Source organism: Ranitomeya variabilis, chromosome 3 (assembly GCF_051348905.1).
Source record: "Ranitomeya variabilis isolate aRanVar5 chromosome 3, aRanVar5.hap1, whole genome shotgun sequence".
NCBI lineage: Eukaryota > Metazoa > Chordata > Amphibia > Anura > Dendrobatidae > Ranitomeya > Ranitomeya variabilis.
The window spans coordinates 80,319,960-80,347,165 of NC_135234.1; the positions used below are offsets into that span (position 1 = coordinate 80,319,960).

At 44.2% G+C, this 27,206-nt stretch overlaps 1 protein-coding gene across 7 annotated transcripts in view; it reads right to left on the bottom strand.

The window, feature by feature from the left end:
• ABR (ABR activator of RhoGEF and GTPase) overlaps positions 1 to 27,206 on the bottom strand; it is a 430,921-nt gene that overhangs the window by 109,089 nt on the left and 294,626 nt on the right. For all 7 annotated transcript variants that reach the window (XM_077294251.1, XM_077294253.1, XM_077294252.1 and 4 more), the window contains 3 exons: positions 10,858 to 10,910; positions 5,596 to 5,736; positions 517 to 638 (listed from right to left, as the gene is read on the bottom strand). In XM_077294251.1, the coding sequence (XP_077150366.1) occupies positions 517 to 638; positions 5,596 to 5,736; positions 10,858 to 10,910 (316 nt within the window). The remainder of the gene's footprint in view (positions 1 to 516; positions 639 to 5,595; positions 5,737 to 10,857; positions 10,911 to 27,206) is intronic.

Consider the following 27,206-nt stretch of genomic DNA (forward strand, 5'->3'; position numbering starts at 1 on the left):
CAGCTGTACTTAGCGGGTGCCAACACTTCAAAAACTTAATTATCACATCTTAGCAGATTTCTCATGCCACTCTAAACTGGGCACAAAACACGAGCAACATTGTTGGGAACAAAAGGACATATGTTGGGAACTGCAGGAAATAAATTATAACTGGCGTCACACCTTCTCGGCGGAGTGTTGTTGGCTTTTACATGGCACATGGTTGGCAGCAGTGGACAGAGTTTTGCAAGGCACATAAATAAACGTATTAAAAAAATGCCGTAAGAAGCACATAAACGTGTTGGTCTTTGTAGGAGCGCTGTAAAGAGCAAGGTGGTTAACACAGAAAAAACACAAGATGCAGTTTGCTCACAGTGGGAATAATGTAACTGCCAATGGAGGTGGAGGAAAACAATGCAGGATAAATGGCGCTGACTACTTCTACATGTTGTGCTCTGCCAAATACCGGCCTGACAATGGATGTGCTCCCAGAATAAAACGCTCATATACTCCCACACTGCTCTACATTTCACCTACCCAACAGTCGCCTTCTTGAGTTTGGCACAAAGCAAGAGGTCTGTAAACAAGAAAAGATGCCGCAGTTTTCGGGAGTTTTCTGAAAGTTCAACCAAGAAGCCATCTTTTACCAGTTGACGGGTCTGAAAAATAAACCAAAATGCAAATAGTACCATACAAATGCATGGGTCCCATGCAGCTCTGCCAAAACATGCTTGATTTACACCATGTAACAGAAAATAACATGATCCGTAGTTACCGAATACATGAGAACTTTTCATACACAGTTCTCCAATGTTACGGAGTTGCAGCTACAGGCTACGGGGCTCTAACTGTAGAGTTTGTCTGGTCACAAGAGATTGTTGAGCTATCTCTAGAAATAATATATATTATAGAAGCTATAAGTAATTGATATGAGGTCAGTAGGGGTCCGACATCCGGGCTCCCCCAATCTCCAGCTGCGTCTGGATGTGAACACTGGATGGAGCTGCGCTATACTGCTCCGAGTAGAGTGTAGCAGCCGCTGCCAGGTCCTGCAGGATTCTTCTTCCTATTGTTTTCAAAGTGTTGCGGTTTCTGCACAACAGCTCTTATTTTCTTGAAGTTATAGCAGCCACTGCTGGGTACTGAAGACCAGCTCCTATTTTCGGTATGTTGCAGAACAGCTCCTTATTCTACGGTATAGTAGCTGTTCTGCGATACCCAGGAGCGGCTGCTACAAACTGAATAGAGCGGAGCATTATAGCTCCATTCACTGTTTACATTCAACCATCATTGCTTTTAACAGCTAACAATGGGGATGCCGGGAGCCCCTCTGTTCTGATATCGATGCCCTATCCGGGGTGACCAGGTAAAACTTTTACAGTAAAACTGTACTGGAGGTAGCACAATGAGGGTCAGATTGACCAATACTGTCAAATGGTTAGATAACCTAAACTTACGATATTGTATCGGTAAACTTATCATTATCGCCAGGTTTGGACGATAGTCCAATGTGTGTGGGGGGCCCCCAACAGATTATGTCGGGAGAGAAAAAGAACTGGAACGTTGGTTTTCGGACATCTGACCCTTTTGTGTTGTAAGAGATAAGATGCCGCCATAGATGTCTGGCAGCGGCGCTATCAGAGATCACAGGGGTGGATGACAGAATAGCGCTCCTGTGTATGGGAGTCAGGAAAGATACCTGCTGGCTAAATGATTGGTCGACCCATAATGCGACCGACAGCTGCGTAAAGTGTATTGGGAAGGTCTAAACACCAGTCTTAAAATGCGAACTATGTATCATAGTGTCTCGTACGGTTTAATAAAATTTGCACATTATTAGTCAGTTGTGCCCAATTTTACATGACATATTGACTGGCTTCGTTTACGATAATATTTTGGAGACGTTTTGATGCATACTGTTCTATTTTAAGTCACAGTCTCTCTAGAAATGGATATGTACTGGCCACGTGGATTTTATGGAAAGGCTTAGACATTTCATATACAGTACTTGTAGCCTCTTAGATTGTTTCTCCTATGTAAACTGATCAATTCCAATTTTGTAAATCACTGTAATAGATTTCAATCAGCCCCATACACATCCTAGGTGTCTTTACCTCTAGCTCGCCTATAATACTTCTCATATTCACATGTCTAAACAGCATCATCCAGCCAGATGAGCAGGGAGGGAATGCCGCCTAGTTCCTGAACACATGGCTGTGCAGCAGCTACCTGACACTGAATTTGCCCGATATTGGAAAACAATACTCACTTACTGGACTTATGTAACAAGTTAAAAAAAAAAAAAATTAGTCTTCAAGCCAACTTTTTTTTTCTGTCCAAGTAAACACATGCTATGAAACTTATTTTGGGACAATTTTAATTGCACGCATATGGCGAGGCATTGAAACGGTTACATAGAGAGCAAGGAGGGCAGATTTTTGATGACAATAAGACTCGCTCTTTGCACTATAAAACATTATCATTATCCTCAGCGTTCTCCGAAAGAGCCGCATTGTCAGCAGATGCACAGCTGTCTGATTCAATGTCTGTGAGTGTGTGTGGCGAAGATGCCACATTGTAGAGAGGCTGGAACAATGGAGCATTTTAATATAGACTGTTTAATGTTACATTATTAATTTAAAGGGGCTGCCCATCACCTTTCCTGAACTTCACAGATTTCAAGAAGATTTCTGTATTACAATTTTAACCAGACACGTCCGTACATTCAATCTACAGATGTGAATGGAACCAACTACACATGTATACAATGATCTAGCCAGTTCTCTAACACAAGCAAAAGTAAAGAGCTGTGCTTTAAATTCCACATTTTAATAACTGTCCCCAAAATATGTATAACCAGCTCTGGGGATATAGAGCCCAAGGCAGATTACAGCCTGGTCTGCCTGCAAAATGTGGGGGAACATGTAAAATACTATTTCTGCTGCAGTGCTGATTGATTGATCTGAAAAAAAGAAAATATTGACACATTATCAGCCCCGTAATGTGTATAAGCTCATCAAAAATCAGATATCGATTGCCACCAAATGATTGATCCTTTCACCACTTTGAGAATGTTAAACTAACCACATGATGAAATACTGGCGGCTGAGCTGAACAAAACGTAGTTTTTTTAAAATTATTTCTCCTCTCCATTGCGGAGATATTCGCTTGTAAAGTTTAGGTTATAATTTATGCTACAGTTCATCTGGGCGTGACCTGACATTTGTTCTTGGGGGCGTGCACTTCTTCCCTGGCATGAAGTTGACCAATCGTAAGCAGGCAGCCCCACAGAGAGAACAGAACACACCCTCTTTTCTCCTAACTGACCTCTGAATCTACTGTGCAAAGCGGAGTTATGTATCATTACAAACACTTCCAGAGCTCATTTGAGAGCAGTCAGTTCAGGGGGAGGGAGAGAGCCAACAGCACTGAGATAAGATCTGGAAGTGTTTGTAACAATACATAACTCATAACACCTGTAGCCACAATCCAGATGTCAATAGCCCATACGCAATACTAATATAAACACATATAGTATAAAGAAATTACAGGGCAAAGTAGAGCAGTAAAGTAATAACTTTATTACACCATAATAATAGCATGACAGAGCACAAAGTGAGGAAGCACATAAAAACCTTGTGGGGTGCGGGAGGCAGGGAGACCTATAAGCAGTATACATGGCAAATTAAGGGCATACCTAGTAAACCTGCAATACGTTCCGCACAAGTATAAATTGTTATATGGAGGTAACCATGCCGCCTTGAAGATGTCAAAATAGGACCGGCCGACAGAAATAAATAGTATAAGTAACTGAGGTGGAAGGTCTGGCGTGGGATGGATCACCGATCCATACACCAAACACACCACCCCACATCAAGCAGTACACAGAAATTACTAGGAACTAGATCATGAAAGCAGCCATAGATCTGCTCACTATATACCAGGTACTGAGCAATCAGTGATGAAGTAGACATGCAGGGAACCACTGTGCCTGCTGTGTGTTTCGCTAGAAATGATTAGTCTGGGAGGACGTTTCTAGCTAAATGGGTGACCTGGTTCCCTGCATGTCTACTTTTTAATCACTGATTTCTCAGTACCTGGTATATATCAAGGAGATTTATTTTACTTGCTTATGGCTGCTTTCATGATCTAGTTTCTAGTAATTTTGTGTACTATTTAGTGTGCGTTTGTGTATGGATCAGTGATCCATCCCATGCCCAGACCTCTCACCTGATTAACACTAATATCTATTTCTATCTGTTGGTTTTCTTTTGACATCTTCGAGGCATGCTTACCTCTATACATCTATTTATAGGCGTTTCCCATATAGCAGAGTTACTAGGCATGATGTTACTTAGCAGGGTATGTTTGGGTGTCGCTTCCAAGTATCCCTCCCCGATCGATAGATAGATAGTGTAGTTTGGTTGTGCCAAGTGCCAAGAGGACTGGAATTCTATAGCACCACCTGTTGGAAGCAGCGATCCTACAAGTCACTATCGACCCTTTATAGAGCCTTGCAATATGACTTCGGATAAATGCCAAATCACAAACTCAATTTGAAGATATGGTGTTTTGGGGGTACTGTCCCTCGCCAGTGCAATGTAGGAGATCTGATTTGGCTAGGTGACAGGCTTGTTTGGTTGGGAAAGCTCTTGCACTTTTCCCCAAGCAGCTGATGACAGTTGATAAAGATGCCTCTCAGCGTACAACTTTATCAGCTGGTATGTCAAATGGCATGCTCTGGACATAGTCACATTGGTCACCTGGCATGCTCTGGTAATAGTCTCATTGGTCACCTGGCATGCTCTTGCCATAGTCTCATTGGTCACCTGGCATGCTCTGGCAATAGTCTCATTGATAACCTGGCATGCTCTGGCCATAGTCTCATTGGTCACCTGGCATGCTCTGGTAATAGTCTCATTGATAACCTGGCATGCTCTGGCCTAGTCTCATTGGTCACCTGGCATGCTCTGGCCATAGTCTCATTGGTCACCTGGCATGCTCTGGCCACAGTCTCATTGGTCACCTGGCATGCTCTGACCATGGTCTCATTGGTCACCTGGCATGCTCTGGTAATAGTCTCATTGGTAACCTGGCACGCTCTGGCCATAGTCTCATTGGTCACCTGGCATGCTCTGGCCATAGTCTCATTGGTCACCTGGCATGTTCTGACCATGGTCTCAATGGTCATCTGGCATGTTCTGACCATGGTCTCATTGGTCACCTGGCATGCTCTGGCCATAGTCTCATTGGTCACCTGGCAAGCTCTGACCATGGTCTAATTGGTCACCTGGCATGCTCTGACCATGGTCTCATTGGCCACCTGGCATGCTCGGACCATGGTCTCATTGGTCACCTGGCATGCACTGGCCATAGTCTCATGGGTCACCTGGCATGCTCTGGCCATGGGCTCATTGGTCACCTGGCATGCTTTGGCCATGGGCTCATTGGTCACCTGGCATGCTTTGGCCATGGGCTCATTGGTCACCTGGCATGCTCTGGCCATGGGCTCATTGGTCACCTGGCATGCTTTGGCCATGGGCTCATTGGTCACCTGGCATGCTTTGGCCATAGTCACATTGGTCACCACCTGCCATGCTTTGGCCATGGTCTCACCTCGCCTTTTGGTGTTGTCACTGCAGTTCTCCGTGGATCAATATCCTCATTTATACTAGACAGAAAATTCTGAGAGATGCGAAGTGCATCTTGTAGCAGTGGATAATCAGGGTGGTCGACAGGTGTATGCTTTAAAAGATCCTGAAACACAAGAAAAGAGAGAAATATAAGTAACAACATATAGCAAAGCACCAACTATGTGTTCACGTTCAGACTGCGGATCTGTCATCAGACAATATGGGGACATTTCCGCTCTCCTATTAGAGTAAAAAACATATGGTAGTTTGCCTATAAGAAGCAGTCAGAACACACTGGTCACAATTATAAATCCACTCTATTCATTAGAAGCGTTCGCACCTCCCTACACCTCACAGTGATTGACAGGCAGCCAATTCTCAAATCGCTAAGGCTACGTTCACATTTGCGGTCAGCGCCGCAGCGTCGGGCGCCGCATGCGTCATGCGCCCCTATATTTAACATGGGGGCGCATGGACATGCGTTGTGCTGCGTTTTGCGCCGCATGGCCGCAAGCGTTGGACGCAAGAAACGCATCAAGTTGCATTTTTTTTGCGTCCAACTTTCGGCCCAAAACGACGCATGCGGCGCAAAACGCAGCGTTTTAGCGTGCGTTTTGCCGCGTTTTTGTTTGCGTTGTGCGCTGCGGCGCCGACGCTGTGGCGCACAACGCAAATGTGAACGTAGCCTAAGATTTCTTTGGGCCATTTTGGTTACTGGCAGGGAAACCAATACACTATGTGCCTTCAAAGAAAAGCATAGTCTGAATACAGACCCACTTTACAGAAGAGTCATCTACAAAAATGTATACAGGGTGAAAAGACTGAGCAGAACTTTGGGACAAACCACACCTGGTTAGTATATTCGCGTTTTTATTTAAGTTTCTGTAATTTTATTTTATTAGAAGCTTTCCTGAAATCTGCATGGGTCTGCATGTATGTGTGTATGTACAGTATGTATGTATGATTGAATGAGTCTGTATTATGAGGTCCAACGTTCTGCATTTCTGACATTTGTCTGGCACGGTAGAACATAAACATTCAGATCCATAGAGTTCTTAGGTGTACACAGATCTGCACCTCACTAGGCCATGTACATTTTATTAGTTATGTGAACACTAATAAATGTCTGACACATAACAGAAGTGCTAATATGGGTCAGTGTGGAGCCGGCTACACATGGGCGCTCACCCAGAACATATTACTCAGTCTAGGTGACATCATTGCTCCTGGAGGGCATTGTAAAGCTCACTAAATTGGGAAGGTTGCGCTCTACAGTACATGAGTAATACCAAAGACGTTATCCCAGGCATTGGTTTAGATATAGGAAGTCCGTACACACCAGTATATATAGTATAACATCCAATACCCGAACAATGTTTCTGTGCTGAGAAATACTCGATATTATATCATTATCGTGCCCCCTAGTGTTGATTCTCCTGAGCCTACAATGTGTCCACCTTCTGTACTCTATTGTTAGACATGCACAGACATAAGGGATCTCTACTGGTGAGCAGGCAATACCATCAATCTCGTCTTCACGGCTTTTCAGGCACGGTGGCATCCTCAGCTTTCCTGAGAAGCAGAGAAGAACTGGCACCAGCCCAACAGCTTGTCCTCCAAGTGTCGAGTCCATTACTTTATCTGCAGAATGGGGTCAGGCTGAGACTTGTGGCCAGAATATGGATGCGTAATATGGATGCGTAAATAAGGTTATGTGAGTAGGCCTCTAGACGAACCATCTGGAAGGTCTCACACATTCTTTTCTGGTGTATGGAGACACAGCAGGGCAATTATGGAGGTGCATGGGGTCCTATTATACAGCTCTACGCCAAATCACAAGCCGTAATATGGACGTATTCTCCTAATAGCATTGATTGCCAGTGCACTCCATGTACCACCTTACAGCCCCCCGCACTCACTACTGACATGTCCATTGAGTGGGACCTTCAGCATTCAGCTGGAGGACAAAGCTCATCACAACGTCCTTTCTAGGACATTGCAGACAATGCATTTATCCCCTAACACCGCACTATCCATCTCCCTTTGTAGTACGAGTACAGCTCTGCAGCCCACGCGCTCACATCATTGCAGTAGTCCATGTGATTCATGATTCACGGCTTCAGATTTATATTCATCCCCTGACCTAAAACAAAGACTAAGTAAATCCGACAAATCCTGACAGAGGAAAAAGATGTGACTCTAGTACGATATTCAGTGGAGGGAATCTAAACTTGCTCCATTTCACTCCATATACATGACTATTTGATAAAACGGATAATTTATTAGGAGCTTTCCTTCTAGGGCATTGGTGGAGAACATATGGAAAGCGTGCCAGAGGGGGCACGAGCACCACCTCATCACTACCGCTGCTACCATCTCCTCTGCATGCGTGTCCCCGTCATCACTAGCGCCACCGCTACTCTCCTCTGCACATGCACCGACCCATCAGGCCACGCGGCGAGCTGAGGAGGGCGAGGGTGGTGGCTCAAGTGATGAGGGGGATGGCACACATAGAGGAGAGCAGCGGCGGTGGTAGTGCTGAGCAGATGGCGCGCATGCCCACAGGTAGGACTGTGATCTAAGACGAGCCTGGAGCAGCAGTGGAACAGGCAGAGGTGAATAGGTATTTGTTTTAATATGGGGCTCACTACAATGGAGCGCCATGTGGGGCCCATCACACTGTATGGAGCGCCATGTGGGGCCCATTACACTGTATGGAGCGCCATGTGGGGCCCATTACACTGTATGAAGCACCATGTGGGGCCCATTACACTGTATGGAGCACTATGTGGGGCCCATTACACTGTATGGAGCACTATGTGGGGCCCATTACACTGTATGGAGCACTATGTGGGGCCCATTACACTGTATGGAGCACTATGTGGGGCCCATTACACTGTATGGAGCACTATGTGGGGCCCATTACACTGTATGGAGCACTATGTGGGGCCCATTACACTGTATGAAGCGCAATGTGGGTCCCATTACACTGTATGAAGCGCCATGTGGGTCCCATTACACTGTATGGAGCGCCATGGGGTGGCCCATTACACTGTATGGAGCACTATGTGGGGCCCATTACACTGTATGGAGCACTATGTAGGACCCATTACACTGTATGGAGCACTATGTGGGGCCCATTACACTCTATAGAGCACTATGTGGGGCCCATTACATTGTATGGAGCACTATGTGGGGCCCATTACACTGTATGGAGCACTATGTGGGGCCTATTACACTCTATAGAGCACTATGTGGGGCCTATTACACTGTATGGAGCACTATGTGGGGCCCATTACACTCTATAGAGCACTATGTGGGGCCCATTACACTCTATAGAGCACTATGTGGGGCCCATTACACTGTATGGAGCACTATGTGGGGCCCATTACACTGTATGAAGCGCAATGTGGGTCCCATTACACTGTATGAAGCGCCATGTGGGTCCCATTACACTGTATGGAGCGCCATGGGGTGGCCCATTACACTGTATGGAGCGCTATGTGGGGCCCATTACACTTTATGGATCACTATGTGGGGCCCATTACACTCTATAGAGCACTATGTGGGGCCCATTACACTCTATAGAGCACTATGTGGGGCCCATTACATTGTATGGAGCACTATGTGGGGCCCATTACATTGTATGGAGCACTATGTGGGGCCCATTACATTGTATGGAGCACTATGTGGGGCCCATTACACTGTATGGAGCACTATGTGGGGCCCATTACACTCTATAGAGCACTATGTGGGGCCCATTACACTGTATGGAGCACTATGTGGGGCCCATTACATTGTATGGAGCACTATGTGGGGCCCATTACACTGTATGGAGCACTATGTAGGACCCATTACACTGTATGGAGCACTATGTGGGGCCCATTACACTCTATAGAGCACTATGTGGGGCCCATTACATTGTATGGAGCACTATGTGGGGCCCATTACACTGTATGGAGCACTATGTGGGGCCTATTACACTGTATGGAGCACTATGTGGGGCCCATTACACTCTATAGAGCACTATGTGGGGCCCATTACACTCTATAGAGCACTATGTGGGGCCCATTACACTCTATAGAGCACTATGTGGGGCCCATTACACTCTATAGAGCACTATGTGGGGCCCATTACACTCTATAGAGCACTATGTGGGGCCCATTACACTCTATAGAGCACTATGTGGGGCCCATTACACTCTATAGAGCACTATGTGGGGCCCATTACATTGTATGGAGCATTATGTGGGGCCCATTACACTGTATGGAGCACTATGTAGGACGCATTACACTGTATGGAGGACATAATATGATTGGGTCACTATTCTTTGTTGGGGGATTGAAGGAGGGGGGTACAGTAGTCATCATACTTTGTATGTGGAGGGGGGGGGGGCACATTTGTTTTCATCATACTTTATTATCTGTTTTATCACATATTTGGATTAGGCCATTGGGCCACATGCTTCTTACTGCTCTTACATAACATTTTATATTCCAATATAATTCCAAAAATTAATTGTTTTATTTGATAAGGAAAAACTTCAATTGTAGACATTTTTTTAACAAATAATGAAGGTTGGCCTGCGACTTTGTCCCAAGCTTTTAATTTTGGCCCTCTGTGTATTTACATTTGGCATCCCTGGCTTAAAGGGTTATTACTCCTCATGATAAAATGTTACCGTTCCAAAGAGGTTGTAAAAACAAACAACTTTACAGTTTTACTTTTAATTATAAATCCTCTCCATTCTCATTAACAGATCCCCACTCCAATTGGTGGCTAGTATCTTAGGCTTAGAGTGCAGCGCTTACAAGTGTGTAACTAAAGGGATAAAATGCATTCATATTTGCTTTTATACTGTACATACTGGATGGTTTTGAGGCTGGATTTATACATATTCAATGTATTCACTGGAAAGTGGTGACTACAAAATTGTAAACACTGGGTCCAAATGATTTGGGGTAAATCCTAGGTACGGACCATGAGCTCCCGCTACGAGGGCTGGACAGGCATTATGATCCCAGGGAGATGCAGACGGAGCATCGCTGTGCATCACAGTCCCGCAAAGATGACAGCCGCAAACACAAGTTTTGGTCACTGGGCAGAAAAGGGTTAACCATCGTCAAACGTGTTTTGCCTTATTGACAGATATACTTGGTTTGGTAACTCGCCTCTATGAAACTGAAGAAAATATTTTTAATGAAATCATGAGCTACTTTGGATTAGACAACACATTATTACTCACATGAAGCACTAAGGTACTCCGCGTCACACGATCAATAGGCTTGTAGAGAAGAGCTAAAAGGAGAAAAAGGAAACGGTATAAATCAAGAGAGATAAGTGGGAATTAAACAAATGGAGCTATCTTCTATATATATAATTGTCTAAGGGGTACTTCCGTCTGTCTGTAACGGAAATACCGCGTCGCTGATTGGTCGCCGCCGCCAGGCAGCGACCAATCAGCGACGTGCACAGTCCGGCCGAGAATTAGTCCCTCCCTACTTCCGTCCAGTCAGTACCCGGCGCCCGTGCCATACTCCCCTCCAGTCAGCGCTGACACAGGGTTAATGGCAGCGGTAACGGACCGCGTTATTCCGCGGGTAACGCCCTCCGTTAACGCTGCTATTAACCCTGTGTGACCAACTTTTTACTATTGATGGTGCCTATGCAGCATCAATAGTAAAAAGATCTGCTAAAAATAATAACAAAAAACCTGCTATTCTCACCTTCTGTCGTCCGCCGATGAGCGCGGCTGCCGCCAGCTTCCGTTCCCAGAGATGCTTTGCGAAATTACCCAGAAGACTTAGCAGTCGCGCGAGACCGCTAAGTCATCTGGATAATTTCGCTTTGCATCTCTGGGAACGGAAGCTGGCGGCCGCATCGCGAGCGTCTGGACAGCTTCGCTGGACGCCGGCGGGTGAGTATATAACTTTTTTATTTTAATTATTATTATTTTTTTTTTTACAGGGATATGGTGCCCAAACTGCTATATACTACGTGGGCTGTGTTATATACTACGTGGCCAGTGTTATATACTGCGTGGGCAGTGTTATATACTGCGTGGGCAGTGTTATATACTGCGTGGCCTGTGTTATATACTGCGTGGCCTGTGTTATATACTGCGTGGCCTGTGTTATATACTGCGTGGCCTGTGTTATATACTGCGTGGCCTGTGTTATATACTGCGTGGCCTGTGTTATATACTGCGTGGCCAGTGTTATATACTGCGTGGGCAGTGTTATATACTGCGTGGGCAGTGTTATATACTGCGTGGGCAGTGTTATATACTGCGTGGCCTGTGTTATATACTGCGTGGCCTGTGTTATATACTGCGTGGCCTGTGTTATATACTGCGTGGCCTGTGTTATATACTGCGTGGCCTGTGTTATATACTGCGTGGCCTGTGTTATATACTGCGTGGCCTGTGTTATATACTGCGTGGCCTGTGTTATATACTGCGTGGCCTGTGTTATATACTGCGTGGCCTGTGTTATATACTGCGTGGCCTGTGTTATATACTGCGTGGCCTGTGTTATATACTGCGTGGCCTGTGTTATATACTGCGTGGCCTGTGTTATATACTGCGTGGCCTGTGTTATATACTGCGTGGCCTGTGTTATATACTGCGTGGCCTGTGTTATATACTGCGTGGCCTGTGTTATATACTGCGTGGCCTGTGTTATATACTGCGTGGCCTGTGTTATATACTGCGTGGCCTGTGTTATATACTGCGTGGCCTGTGTTATATACTGCGTGGCCTGTGTTATATACTGCGTGGCCTGTGTTATATACTGCGTGGCCTGTGTTATATACTGCGTGGCCTGTGTTATATACTGCGTGGCCTGTGTTATATACTGCGTGGCCTGTGTTATATACTGCGTGGCCTGTGTTATATACTGCGTGGCCTGTGTTATATACTGCGTGGCCTGTGTTATATACTGCGTGGCCTGTGTTATATACTGCGTGGCCTGTGTTATATACTGCGTGGCCTGTGTTATATACTGCGTGGCCTGTGTTATATACTGCGTGGCCTGTGTTATATACTGCGTGGCCTGTGTTATATACTGCGTGGCCTGTGTTATATACTGCGTGGCCTGTGTTATATACTGCGTGGCCTGTGTTATATACTGCGTGGCCTGTGTTATATACTGCGTGGCCTGTGTTATATACTGCGTGGCCTGTGTTATATACTGCGTGGCCTGTGTTATATACTGCGTGGCCTGTGTTATATACTGCGTGGCCTGTGTTATATACTGCGTGGCCTGTGTTATATACTGCGTGGCCTGTGTTATATACTGCGTGGCCTGTGTTATATACTGCGTGGCCTGTGTTATATACTGCGTGGCCTGTGTTATATACTGCGTGGCCTGTGTTATATACTGCGTGGCCTGTGTTATATACTGCGTGGCCTGTGTTATATACTGCGTGGCCTGTGTTATATACTGCGTGGCCTGTGTTATATACTGCGTGGCCTGTGTTATATACTGCGTGGCCTGTGTTATATACTGCGTGGCCTGTGTTATATACTGCGTGGCCTGTGTTATATACTGCGTGGCCTGTGTTATATACTGCGTGGCCTGTGTTATATACTGCGTGGCCTGTGTTATATACTGCGTGGCCTGTGTTATATACTGCGTGGCCTGTGTTATATACTGCGTGGCCTGTGTTATATACTGCGTGGCCTGTGTTATATACTGCGTGGCCTGTGTTATATACTGCGTGGCCTGTGTTATATACTGCGTGGCCTGTGTTATATACTGCGTGGCCTGTGTTATATACTGCGTGGCCTGTGTTATATACTGCGTGGCCTGTGTTATATACTGCGTGGCCTGTGTTATATACTGCGTGGCCTGTGTTATATACTGCGTGGCCTGTGTTATATACTGCGTGGCCTGTGTTATATACTGCGTGGCCTGTGTTATATACTGCGTGGCCTGTGTTATATACTGCGTGGCCTGTGTTATATACTGCGTGGCCTGTGTTATATACTGCGTGGCCTGTGTTATATACTGCGTGGCCTGTGTTATATACTGCGTGGCCTGTGTTATATACTGCGTGGCCTGTGTTATATACTGCGTGGCCTGTGTTATATACTGCGTGGCCTGTGTTATATACTGCGTGGCCTGTGTTATATACTGCGTGGCCTGTGTTATATACTGCGTGGCCTGTGTTATATACTGCGTGGCCTGTGTTATATACTGCGTGGCCTGTGTTATATACTGCGTGGCCTGTGTTATATACTGCGTGGCCTGTGTTATATACTGCGTGGCCTGTGTTATATACTGCGTGGCCTGTGTTATATACTGCGTGGCCTGTGTTATATACTGCGTGGCCTGTGTTATATACTGCGTGGCCTGTGTTATATACTGCGTGGCCTGTGTTATATACTGCGTGGCCTGTGTTATATACTGCGTGGCCTGTGTTATATACTGCGTGGCCTGTGTTATATACTGCGTGGCCTGTGTTATATACTGCGTGGCCTGTGTTATATACTGCGTGGCCTGTGTTATATACTGCGTGGCCTGTGTTATATACTGCGTGGCCTGTGTTATATACTGCGTGGCCTGTGTTATATACTGCGTGGCCTGTGTTATATACTGCGTGGCCTGTGTTATATACTGCGTGGCCTGTGTTATATACTGCGTGGCCTGTGTTATATACTGCGTGGCCTGTGTTATATACTGCGTGGCCTGTGTTATATACTGCGTGGCCTGTGTTATATACTGCGTGGCCTGTGTTATATACTGCGTGGCCTGTGTTATATACTGCGTGGCCTGTGTTATATACTGCGTGGCCTGTGTTATATACTGCGTGGCCTGTGTTATATACTGCGTGGGCTGTGTTATATACTGCGTGGGCTGTGTTATATACTGCGTGGGCTGTGTTATATACTGCGTGGGCTGTGTTATATACTGCGTGGGCTGTGTTATATACTGCGTGGGCTGTGCTATATATTACATGGGCTGTGTTATATACTACGTGGCTGTGTTATATACTGCGTGTCTGCTATATACTACGTGGCCTGAGCTATATACTATGTGGCTGCTATATACATACATACATATTCTAGAATACCCGATGCATTAGAATCGGGCCACCATCTAGTGAGTTATAAAAGGCTGGGGGCATTGGATCACTGCGTGCATCTCCGTTGTGAAGAGGTAATTTAAGGAGGTTACCTGATAGAGAGCAGACACGGAGTGTGCAAACAGAGTACAGTAATTAACAAGAAAACAGCACCTCCCCAAAAAATGTGTACTTTAGGGAAAAAGAGGGTCCATTCAAAAGAAATTAAAATAATCAATATTTATTCAAATTATTAAAACAAATTTAAAAAATTCAAGCAGAACTAACATATAGTGGCACATACCAATCAAAAAAATTATTATATAATTTCAAATATTATATATAATAAATCCAAGTGGACTTTGACTTACAAGGTTTAATTAAATATTTCCCTCAAAGTTTCTCATTTATGGCTGCCAGGGTATCGCCCATCATTACCATATTAAGTGCACGTGCAAAACACTAATAGGGCTTTCCTATGCCTGACATTACATAAAGACCAGAGAGAAATCACATCTCTAAGAGTTTGACAAGTGTTTTTGACATTATAACTTATGTGATTCTAAAAGGAACTTTAATGACAAGACCATTGAACCTCATTATCTGTAATAATAGCACATCTTTACAAAAATGGAATAAGAAAAAGTAAAGAAGTTCTCCAAGATTTTGATATTGATGAACTGTTTTCTTTCTACATCTGTCCACTGCAGGACCTGCAACAAGATCATTGGTGTGCGTGCTGGGTGTCAGGTCTCATCGACCTGATATTGAAGACCTATTTGTAAGACTGACAACACACTAATTATATATATATATATATATATATATATATATATATATATACACACAAATAAGTAAAAGCAGAAAAAATAGCAACCATCCCTTACTCCCCCCAAAAATACGTCTGAATGCATTTTTTTTTTCCAACATAAAAGCGTGTGTGAAGGCAGCCTTACAGGAGACACTTTCTTCTCTATACTTTCAGTACCCTTTTTGCTTTGGCACCTGGCTGTTCTTCTCGTACACAAAGGTGAATCTGATTGCACAAGACTTGCACAATGGCACTCAGAGTTACATTTGTCATTGCAGGGAGCCATATTCCAAGTTTCCAGCTGCTTGTCTTATTATCTCTTTTGAGCCAGTTAAACCCATTATTCCAAGAAGCAGAAATAGAAGTAAAGCATAAAAAGCACTGGGTAGAAGAAAAGTCACTCATCACAGTCATGAATGCAATGGCTTCCCGCACTTGACTTTTTCAGAAAAAAATACTGATCCAGCTCAGAAATTAAAGTACTAGCACTGTGTCAGTCAGGGGATTTAAGAAGACAATCAGTGAGGATACTTAGACCTCAACCACAAAAAAAAGAAAATAAAAATCCACATTGTAAGAAATATGAACAGCCGACAAACTTGGATGTTCCAAAACCTAAAAAGTAAAACCCTAAATAAAAAAAATATAATATTAGTATATAATTTTTCATTTCATCCATAATCAGAGGGATAGCAGTCCAACCAACTGTGATTTCCAGCACAGATTGGGCAGTATGCATTCGCACTATTACAATAAATATTGCTATATATTGTCAGTTAAAGGGGTTGTCCAGGGGCAATTTTTATTTATTTATCATAATAGAAAAGATTTGTCATAAAAAAATTATTTACCTTTAATTATTTCTTTGTGGCACATGGCTACAGAACAGAACTTTGGCCAGTGCAATAAACGGCCATATCTGTGTGTAATGCAAATTATTACAAAGTTTCATTTCTTGTTACATGGAAATTGAAAGACGATGAGATGAAACAGTTAATCTTGGATAACCTGTCTAGCCACTTTCCAAACTTATTTGTGGCCTCACTACAGACTTTTGTCTAACTGGGCAAATCCCATCCACATGCTGCAGAGAAAACACGCAGCGTAAACTGACTTCATGTGTAGATTTTACATCCCTTTATGCTGTGGATTTGACGTCTCTTTATGCTGTGGATTTGACGTCTCTTTATGCCGTAGATTTTACGCCTCTTTATGCTGTGGACTTTACGCCTCTTTATCCTGTGGATTTTACGCCTCTTTATGCTGTGGATTTTACATCCCTTTATGCTGTGGATTTGACGTCTCTTTATGCTGTGGATTTTACGTCTCTTTATGCTGTGGATATTACGCCTCTTTATGCTGTGGATATTACGTCTCTTTATGCTGTGGATTTGACATATCTTTATGCTGTGGATTTTACGTCTCTTTATGCTGTAGATTTGACGTCTCTATGCTGTGGATTTTACGTCTCTTTATGCTGTAGATTTGACGTCTCTTTATGCTGTAGATTTTACGTCTCTTTATGCTGTAGATTTGACGTCTCTTTATGCTGTAGATTTGACGTCTCTTTATGCTGTGGACTTTACGCCTCTTTATGCTGTGGACTTTACGCCTCTTTATGCTGTGGATTTTACGCCTCTTTATGCTGTGGATTTGACATCTCTTTATGCTGTGGATTTTACGTCTCTTTATGCTGTAGATTTGACGTCTCTTTATGCTGTGGATTTTACGTCTCTTTATGCTGTGGATTTTACGTCTCTTTATGCTGTAGATTTGACGTCTCTTTATGCTGTGGATTTTACGTCTCTTTATGCTGTGGATTTTATGCCTCTTTATGCTGTAGATTTTACGTCTCTTTATGCCGTAGATTTTACGTCTCTTTATACTGTGGATTTTACATCTCTTTATGCTGTAGATTTGACGTCTCTTTATGCTGTGGACTTTACGTCTCTTTATGCTGTAGATTTGACGTCTCTTTATGCTGTGGACTTTACGCCTCTTTATGCTGTGGATTTTACGCCTCTTTATGCTGTGGATTTGACATCCCTTTATGCTGTGGATTTGACGTCTCTTTATGCTGTGGATTTTACGTCTCTTTATGCTGTGGATATTACGCCTCTTTATGCTGTGGATATTACGCCTCTTTATGCTGTGGATTTTACATCCCTTTATGCTGTGGATTTGACGTCTCTTTATGCTGTGGATTTGACATATCTTTATGCTGTGGATTTGACGTCTCTTTATGCTGTAGATTTGACGTCTCTATGCTGTGGATTTTACGTCTCTTTATGCTGTAGATTTGACGTCTCTTTATGCTGTAGATTTTACGTCTCTTTATGCTGTAGATTTGACGTCTCTTTATGCTGTAGATTTGACGTCTCTTTATGCTGTGGACTTTACGCCTCTTTATGCTGTGGACTTTACGCCTCTTTATGCTGTGGATTTTACGCCTCTTTATGCTGTGGATTTGACATCTCTTTATGCTGTGGACTTTACGCCTCTTTATGCTGTGGATTTTACGTCTCTTTATGCTGTAGATTTGACGTCTCTTTATGCTGTGGATTTTACGTCTCTTTATGCTGTGGATTTTATGCCTCTTTATGCTGTAGATTTTACGTCTCTTTATGCTGTAGATTTTACGTCTCTTCATACTGTGGATTTTACATCTCTTTATGCTGTAGATTTTACGTCTCTTTATGCTGTGGATTTTACGCCTCTTCATGCTGTAGATTTTACGTCTCTTTATGCTGTGGATTTTACGTCTCTTTATGCTGTAGATTTGACGTCTCTTTATGCTGTGGATTTTACGTCTCTTTATGCTGTGGATTTTATGCCTCTTTATGCTGTAGATTTTACGTCTCTTTATGCTGTAGATTTTACGTCTCTTCATACTGTGGATTTTACATCTCTTTATGCTGTAGATTTTACGTCTCTTTATGCTGTGGATTTTACGCCTCTTCATGCTGTAGATTTTACGTCTCTATGCTGTGGATTTTACGCCTCTTTATGCTGTGGATTTTACGCCTCTTTATGCTGTGGATTTTACGCCTCTTTATGCTGTGGATTTTACGCCTCTTTATGCTGTGGATTTTATGTCTCTCTATGCTGTGGATTTGATATCTTTTTATGCTGTAGATTTTATGTCTCTTTATGCTGTGGATTTTATGTCTCTCTATGCTGTGGATTTGAAATCTCTTTATGCTGTAGATTTTACGTCTCTTTATGCTGTGGATTTTGACCCTTTGGTGAGGGCAATCTGCAGCATGAGTCCTAAATGGACAGAGGGTAAATGCACATTGGTGGACTTGCTGTCCACCAATTGCTGTCTACGTGTAGAAAATACATCTATATTTTTTTCAATCAAATAATAGATATATTTAAAAAAAAATTACGTTTTCCACATGTGATTGACTTGCGGGGTGAACTCTAGCACGTCAATTATTTTCGGACTTGAATGGTCGATTTCCTCTACTTCATTGAAAAGGGGTGAAATCTGCATCAAAATCCCCTCGTTATAAATGCAGAATTTGCAGCTTAGTGGTTGAATCGACAATAGAATTCGCTGTGCAAATTTCGCCCCATGTGCACGCACCCCAAACCTTTTTCTCTTCTGTCTAAATTTGCCATTGATAAGATCATGACAAGTAACTCCTTCTATCCCATCTGACCCATATTAAAATGAGGCAAAAAAAAAAAAAGAATATTGACAATATCATCAGATTCCTTCTGACTTTTCATAAGTTAAGTAAATTACCTGCGAGCTAAAATCTATATTCACATCCCATCGTGGCTCTAGGCTATGGGAACCAGAGAAATTGCCCTACTTTCAGACAATTAGTATGTCTGAGATTGCACATATCTCATTAGTGCGTAACTTTAATTGTCGCTGGCCATATTCCAGTCACTATGGGGAAATTAAGAGTAAGAAGCAAATCTGTCTAAATCACTGATGCAACAAAGAATCGCTCCTTCCAAGATGAAACTTTGCTGTAGGCGGCTTTTCCCATCAGTCAACAAAGGATGATACATTTCCTTATCGGACGCCATCGCTCTCCCAGGATTAATGATGCCGCTACCTGCACTGAATAACAGTCCATGGCAGACGCCTGTGGTACAGAGATAAGGGACGTCCATACACACAAACACACAGGACAGACATTAGCAAAAAAGATTGGAAATCCTGCCTATGTCCTTCCTCAGCTAACATTGAGGGCGATGAGACCTGAACCTCAGGATATGCATAAGAACAACAAAACATGCAGGAAAGTATAGTAATGACCAACATGGTAACTCCACATCAATCCTCAACAAGGGGGCAACAGTTGAACCAGATAGAGGGGAATATTTGTGGCTTAAGTTCTACCTTAGTTGCAGAATCGTATCCATTTGTTAAAAGGAATCTGTCAACTATGTAATTTGAGATGTGCACGACGTAGGGGCAGAGACGTCGATTCCAGCGATGTATCCCTTACTGGGCTGCTTGCTGCAGTTTTGATAGAATCCCTCTTTCAGCTGCTGTAGATGTAGCCATGGTCACAATGCGGAGCTCTGTATAACCCCGCCCACACTCCTGATTGGCAGCTTCCTGGGTACAGCTTCAATAAGCTGCCAATCAGTGGTGGGGGCGGGGTTACACAGCTGGACTGACTGGCACCCAACGCCTAGTCTTGCAGTGATATTTTTTTCCTGATAAAACACTGATTGTATTGAAAATAAAGCAAACTGCTGAACATCATGATGTTCTCAGGATAAATCAGAAAATGCTCCACAGATTTCCTTTAAGGGTAAGATCACACTAGGCATTTTTTCAGTATTTTTGTTCTGCAGCAAAACCTGATCTCTTGGCAGGAAAGAAGCTGCAGAAAAAAAGCATGTTATCCATGATTTTTCTTGCGTTTTGTGCTGCGTTTTTGGCATGCTAGAATGCTAGATTCGTCTCCTGTACATGCTGATAAAGTTCAGTGTTGAAAAAAAAAAAGTCCAATTTTATAAAACCAGGTTTTGGCGCAACAAAATCGGATATGCACCAACACGTTTTTGGTGTGTTTTTTCACCACCCAATATGTAAAAACCGCTGAAAGATGTGAAGTGCTCCATTGTGCAAAAAAAAACAAAAAAAAAAAAACATGCAAAGCACAAAATCCTGATGACAACAAAAACAAGCTGTGTGTGCATGAGATTTCTGAAATCTCAGACTTTGCTGGTACCGTCAAACACAGCTGAAAATTAGCATAAAGAAAGCATCAAAATAGCGCTGCAAAAAACACCTAGTGTGAACTGAGCCTAAAGATGCTGCATATTCTCTAATTTAGATACTTTATTGTACGGACATGTGTGTCTACAAGCGATCCATCTCTATATGAAACCAGGGGGACATCTACTATATAATTGTCTAAGGGTCACTTCCATCTGTCTGTCTTTCTGTCTGTCGCGGTTATTCGTTCGCTGATTGGTCTCGCCAGCTGCCTGTCATGGCTGCCGCGACCAATCAGCGACGGGCACAGTCCGGAAGAAAATGGCCGCTCCTTCCTCCCCGCAGTCAGTGCCCGCTCCGTACTCCCCGCCAGTCAGCGCTCACACAGGGTTAATGGCAGCGTTAACACTGCTATTAACCCTGTGTGACCAACGTTTTACTATTGATGCAGCCTATGCGGCGTCAATAGTAAAAATATCTAACGTTAAAAATAATAATAATAAAAAAATTGTTATATACTCACCGTCCGTCGGCCCCTCGGATCCACAACAGGCCTTCCCTGCTCGCGACGCTCCGATAACCGGTCCATGCAGCGATCTCGCGAGATGACGTAGCGGTCTCGCGAGACCGCTACGTCATCATCTCGCGAGACCGCAATGCAATCTTCAGACCGGAACGCGCGAGAAGCATCGGTAACTTTTTTTTTAATTCTTTTTTTTAACAGGGATATGATGCATACTACGTGGCTGGGCAATATACTACGCAACTGGGCAGTATACTACGTGGCTGGGCAGTATACTACGTGGCTGGGCAATATACTACGTGGTTGGGCAATATACTACGTGGCTGGGCAATATACTACGTCGCTGGGCAATATACTACGTTACTGGGCAATATACTATGTGACTGCACTATACTACGTGACTGGGCAATATACTACGTCACTGGGAAATATACTACGTGGTTGGGCAATATACTACGTGGCTGGGCAATATACTACGTGGCTGGGCAGTATACTATGTGGCTGGCCAATGTACTACGCAACTGGGCAGTATACTACGCGGCTGGGCAATATACTACGTGGCTGGCAGTATACTACGTGGCTGGGCAATATACTACGTGGCTGGGCAATATACTACGTGGCTGGGCAGTATACTACGTGGCTGGGCAGTATACTATGTGGCTGGGCAATATACTATGTGGCTGGGCAGTATACTATGTGGCTGGGCAATATACTACGTGGCTGGGCAATATACTACGTGACTGGGCAGTATACTACGTGACTGGGCAATATACTACGTGACTGGGCAATATACTATGTGGCTGGCCAATGTACTATGTGGCTGGGCAATATACTACGTAACTGGGCAGTATACTACGTGGCTGGGCAGTATACTATGTGACTGGGCAATATACTATGTGGCTGTGCTTTATACTACGTGGCTGGGCAATATACTACGTGGCTGGGCAATAGCATATTCTAGAATACCCGATGCATCAGAATCGGGCCACCATCTAGTAAAAGGTATAAAAAGGCTAATGAACCTCTCTGAAAGTCTTATTAGGACTTTGAAAATACAGGCCTATCTGTATGAGTATTTAGTCGGGGGCTACACGGTCACACAACAGGAGTAGCAGACATTATGTCTATAGATGGTCTATGGGTTTACATTGTGAACCTGCTGGATTTTTGCTTGCAGGTCTCAAGTTGCATCCCTTGCTGATTTTGCAAGTTTTCCCACTGACAAAGTAAATGACATCACTGGAGTCAGTGTCTCTGTCTCTATACTATGCTGCTCTGAGATGGGGGTAGCAAAAACCTGGGGACAAATTCCCTATAAGACTGGGATTAGGTAGAAGTCTCCAGACTTCACACAATGGTAGAAGTCAAGGAAAAGTGGGCTCAAACATGTTAGGACTTCAATTTGCCCAATCCTTTTTTTTCCCAGAACTGAAAAACCTCTTTCTGAGGTCTGTCGGCAGCTTTTTGCCCTTTAGTGATCTAAATACTATGCTCGGAGTGTGCATGCTAATGGAGGATGATGGATTTACAGCTATCCACCTTAGTCAATAAAAATTAAACTATATAAAAAATGTAGAAAATGAAAACGCACGTGTACCTTAGTCCTACTGCAATTCATTCATCACCAATGGCAGATGGTACTATAAAAGTGTGGGCCCGTTCTGGGGTTCATAAAGCTTTGCAATGGCCACGTGCATGAATAAATGAAAAACTAGTAAATTACAAAACACCAGAGAGGCAATTTCCCCAGAAAGCGACAGATATTAAGGTAATATTTAAGAAGAATGAATCATCATCCTTTATAATCCCAGAATAATGAATGAATCACCAAGCTGTTAGCGGTGCAGACGTGGGTTAATATGCCTGACAGTACGAGACAGAGCTTGGAAACACACTGCGCCAACACCACAGCTCCGACCTTTTCCCTCCAACATTAAGTAAACGCATCCCGCTCATTTTTTTTTTTTTACGGCTAGTCAGACAATGGTATTTGTGCTCCGCCGTACACGACGCTTCCCCTTAACATCAGCATTATCCTTTTGTATGTCTGTGCTCCGGAAAGAAGAAAGGAGCCATAAAGTGAGCAATAAAGCAAAAATTCATAACACACGATATCTATGAAAGCAGATTCAATATAATGAATATTGACATTCAGCATTCTAGAAAAGTGTTTAATCATGGAACAATCCTAAAGTCAGAGATATATATATATATATTAGATAGATAGATAGATATAGACACGTGCAAGATATGACCGCCATACCATATTCTGCTAAGCAATCACCATATGGTTAAAGGGCATCTATAAGCAGGTTCTTGCTATGTAATTTGGGCATAGGATAGGGCAAAAGAGCCTGATTCGAACAATGTATCAATTACTGGGCTGCTTGCTGCAGTTGTTGATAGAATCCCAATTGTATCTGCTGTACATGTAGCAGTGCTCAGAATGCTGAGCTTTGTATATCCCTCCCACATCCCTGATTGGCAGCTTATTGTGTAGACTGTCAGCAAGCTGCCAATCAGTGGTGGGAACGGGGTTACACAGGTTAACTGGACTGGCCTGTACACGAGACCTAGTCCTGCAATGATAATCTGCTGATAAAACACTGATTGCATTGAAACAACAACAACACAGGCTACTAAGTGACACATCCTTGGAATCAGGTTATTTTGCACTATATTATGCTGCTCTCAGATTAAATAGCATGTTTTGAAGGCATGCGGTTTATGGGTATGTGCACACACTGCGGATTTTGCTGCGGATCCGCAGCGGTTTTGATGCTGTGGCTTTCGCAGCAGTTTTCCATGAGTTTACAGTACCATGTAAATTTATGGAAAACAAAATCTGCAGTGCACATGCTGCGGAAAAAAACGCGCGGAAACGCTGAGTTGTTTATTCCGCAGCATGACAATTCTTTGTGCAGATTCCGCAGCGGTTTACACCTGCTCCATAATAGGAGTCCGCAGGTGAAATCCACACAAAAAAACGCGGTAATTCCGCAGTGCGGATTTACCAAAATCAGTGCGGAAAAATCTGCACACCTTTCCGCAACATGTGCACATACCCTATTTTGGGGGTGAATTATTCTTAATTATGTCGGACGTACTGTTCATTTGTTAAATAAGTCAAGGGACATGAGCCATTGTTTCATGTGAGACTGTCCATTGACCCTTATTGTATGTTAATTTGTGGAATGCATTTTATTATTATTATTATTATTCATTTTTATAGCGCCATTTATTCCATGGCGCTTTACATGTGAACGGGGCAAATATAGACAAGTACAACAAACATGAGTAAAACAAGGCACTAACAGGTACAGGAGGAGAGAGGCCCCGGCCCGCGAGGGCTCACAGTCTACAGGGGATGGGTGAGGATACACTAGGTGAGGGTAGAGCTGGTCATGTGGCGGTTCTGTAGACTGGGGATCATTGCAGGTTGTAGGCTTGTCAGAAGAGGTGGGTCTTCAGGTTCCTTTTGAAGGTTTCCGTGGTGGGTGAGTGCCTGATGTGTTGGGGTAGAGAGTTCCAGAGTATGGGGGAAGCACGGGAGAAGTCTTGGATGCGGATGTGGGAGGAAGAGATGAGAGAGGAGTAGAGAAGGAGATCATGAGAGGAACGAAGGTTGCGTATAGGTAGGTAACGGGAGACCATATCACAGATGTATGGAGGAGTCAGGTTGTAAATGGCTTTGTATGTCATTGTTAGTGTTTTGAACTGTAGCCTCTGGGCAATAGTAAGCCAGTGAAGGGCCTGGCAGAGAGGAGAGGCTGGGGAGTAACGGGGAGACAGGTGGATTAGTCGGGCAGCAGAGTTTAGGATGGATTGGAGTGGTGCCAGAGTGCTAGAGGGGAGGCCAGAGAGTAAGAGGTTTCAGTAGTCGAGGCAGGAGATGATAAGGGCATGTACTAGTGTTTTTGTGGTTTCATGGTCAAGGAATGCACGGATCCGGGAAATGTTTTTGAGTTGGAATCGGCAAGAGGAGGCAAGGGCTTGGATATGTGGCTTGAAAGAGAGGGTAGAGTCAAGGATCACCCCGAGGCACCGAGCGTGCGGGACCGGGGAAAGTGAGCAGCCATTGACATTGATGGATAGGTTGGGTGGAGGGGTAGAGTGAGGTGGGGGAAAGATGATGAATTGTTTTGTCCATGTTCAGTTTTAGAAAACGAGCAGAAGAGAAGGATGAAATAGCAGACAGACATTGTGGGATTTTGGTCAGTAAGGAAGTGAGGTTGGGTCCAGATAGATAGATCTGCGTGTCATCAGCGTAGAGATGATATTGTAAACCGTGGGATTCTATGAGCTGTCCCAGGCCGAAGGTGTAGATGGAGAAGAGTAGGGGTCCTAGAACTGAGCCTTGGGGAACACCGACAGACAGGGGGCGAGATGAGGAGGTGGTGTGGGAGAGGGAGACACTGAATGTCTGGTCTGTTAGATATGATGAGATCCAGGATAGGGCCAAGTCTGTGATGTCAAGAGATGAGAGAATCTGTAACAGGAGGGAGTGGTCCACAGTGTCGAAGGCAGAAGACAGGTCCAGGAGGAGGAGGAGGACAGAGTAGTGTCGCTTGCTCTTGGAGGTTAGTAGGTCATTGGTCACTTTAGTTAGGGCAGTTTCAGTTGAGTGATGGGTTCGGAAGCCAGATTGTAACCGGTCAAAGAGGGAGCAGGAGGAGAGGTGGGAGGACAGTTCAAGATGGACATGCTGTTCCAGTAGTTTTGAGGCATAAGGGAGAAGGGATATCGGGCGATAGCTGGACATAGAGGATGTGTCGAGGGAGGGTTTTTTGAGGATAGGTGTAATTGATGCGTGTTTGAAGGATGAGGGGAAGACACCGTTTGTAAGTGAGAGGTTGAAGAGTTGTGTTAGGGTTGGGATGAAGACTTTTGCGAGGTTAGGGATGAGGTGGGACGGGAGCGGGTCAAGAGTGCAAGTGGTGAGATGTGATCTTGATAGAAGGATGGAGAGCTGATCATCTGTCATGGTGGAGAAGCTGGCTTTGGAACAGGGCTGAGAAGTCAAGAGGAGGGGCATTGGGGGCTGTGGGCCAAAGCTTTGTCTGCTGTTATCTATCTTCTGCTTAAAGAAAGAGGCAAATTCTTCAGCTGAAATGAGAGGGGAGGGAGGTGATGCTGGGGGACGGAGTAGAGAATTGAAAGTGCTGAAGAGCTGTTTAGGGTTGTGAGTCAATGCATGTTGATTACATATTCCATCAGCCCCCTGCAGTGCACTAGTCTGCACAACTTGAAGGACAATTATGCAGTTTAATTGAACAATTAAACAATGAGCGATACTCTAACCCCACCTTTCCCTAATCCTGTGGGACAATGTCATAAAAAGAGACTCTACAGGACGTCAGCCCAGGAACAACAGTTTCAGCTGGTGGAATACAGGTCTGCTCCACTGCTCATCACGGAGCCCACAAAGTAGTTTGGAGAACCCAGGTTGGGATAGTCAGGTCACCAGGCCACATACCTTGCTGCGCTTGGTCCACTTCCTAAGCTACCTCATCTCTGTTGGTGCCCGCCAAAAGCAAGATGCTACTTGGTTGGGGTTGTTGGCCCTGGATGCCCCAAATTCGCGGAGGTTCTATTCCCCAGTCAGCGAGAAGAAGGGCGAGAAGAAGGGAAAGAAGGGCGAGAAGGGCGAGAAGAAGGGCGAGTAGGGCGAGAAGAAGGGCGAGACTGACTTTTGCACCATCTTGTGTACTTGCTGGGAATGTACTATATGTTGTTGACTGTTCGTGATCCAATAAATTACCGAGAGTGTGGTACTCTCACCCTGTGTTGTCTGAGTAGTGTTCTATCCACAGGGATTGAGTACGGGCGTTCAGTGGGATGAGTCCTGATACGTGAAGTCTTTCTAAAGACAGCCAGGCCAGCGGACAAGAACACCGCTGACCCTCATATCTCCACATCATCCAAACATAAATCTACAATATCTCTACACAATGGTCAACACTAGGCTCAGCATTCATAAGTGCAGCTGGGATTGTCTGG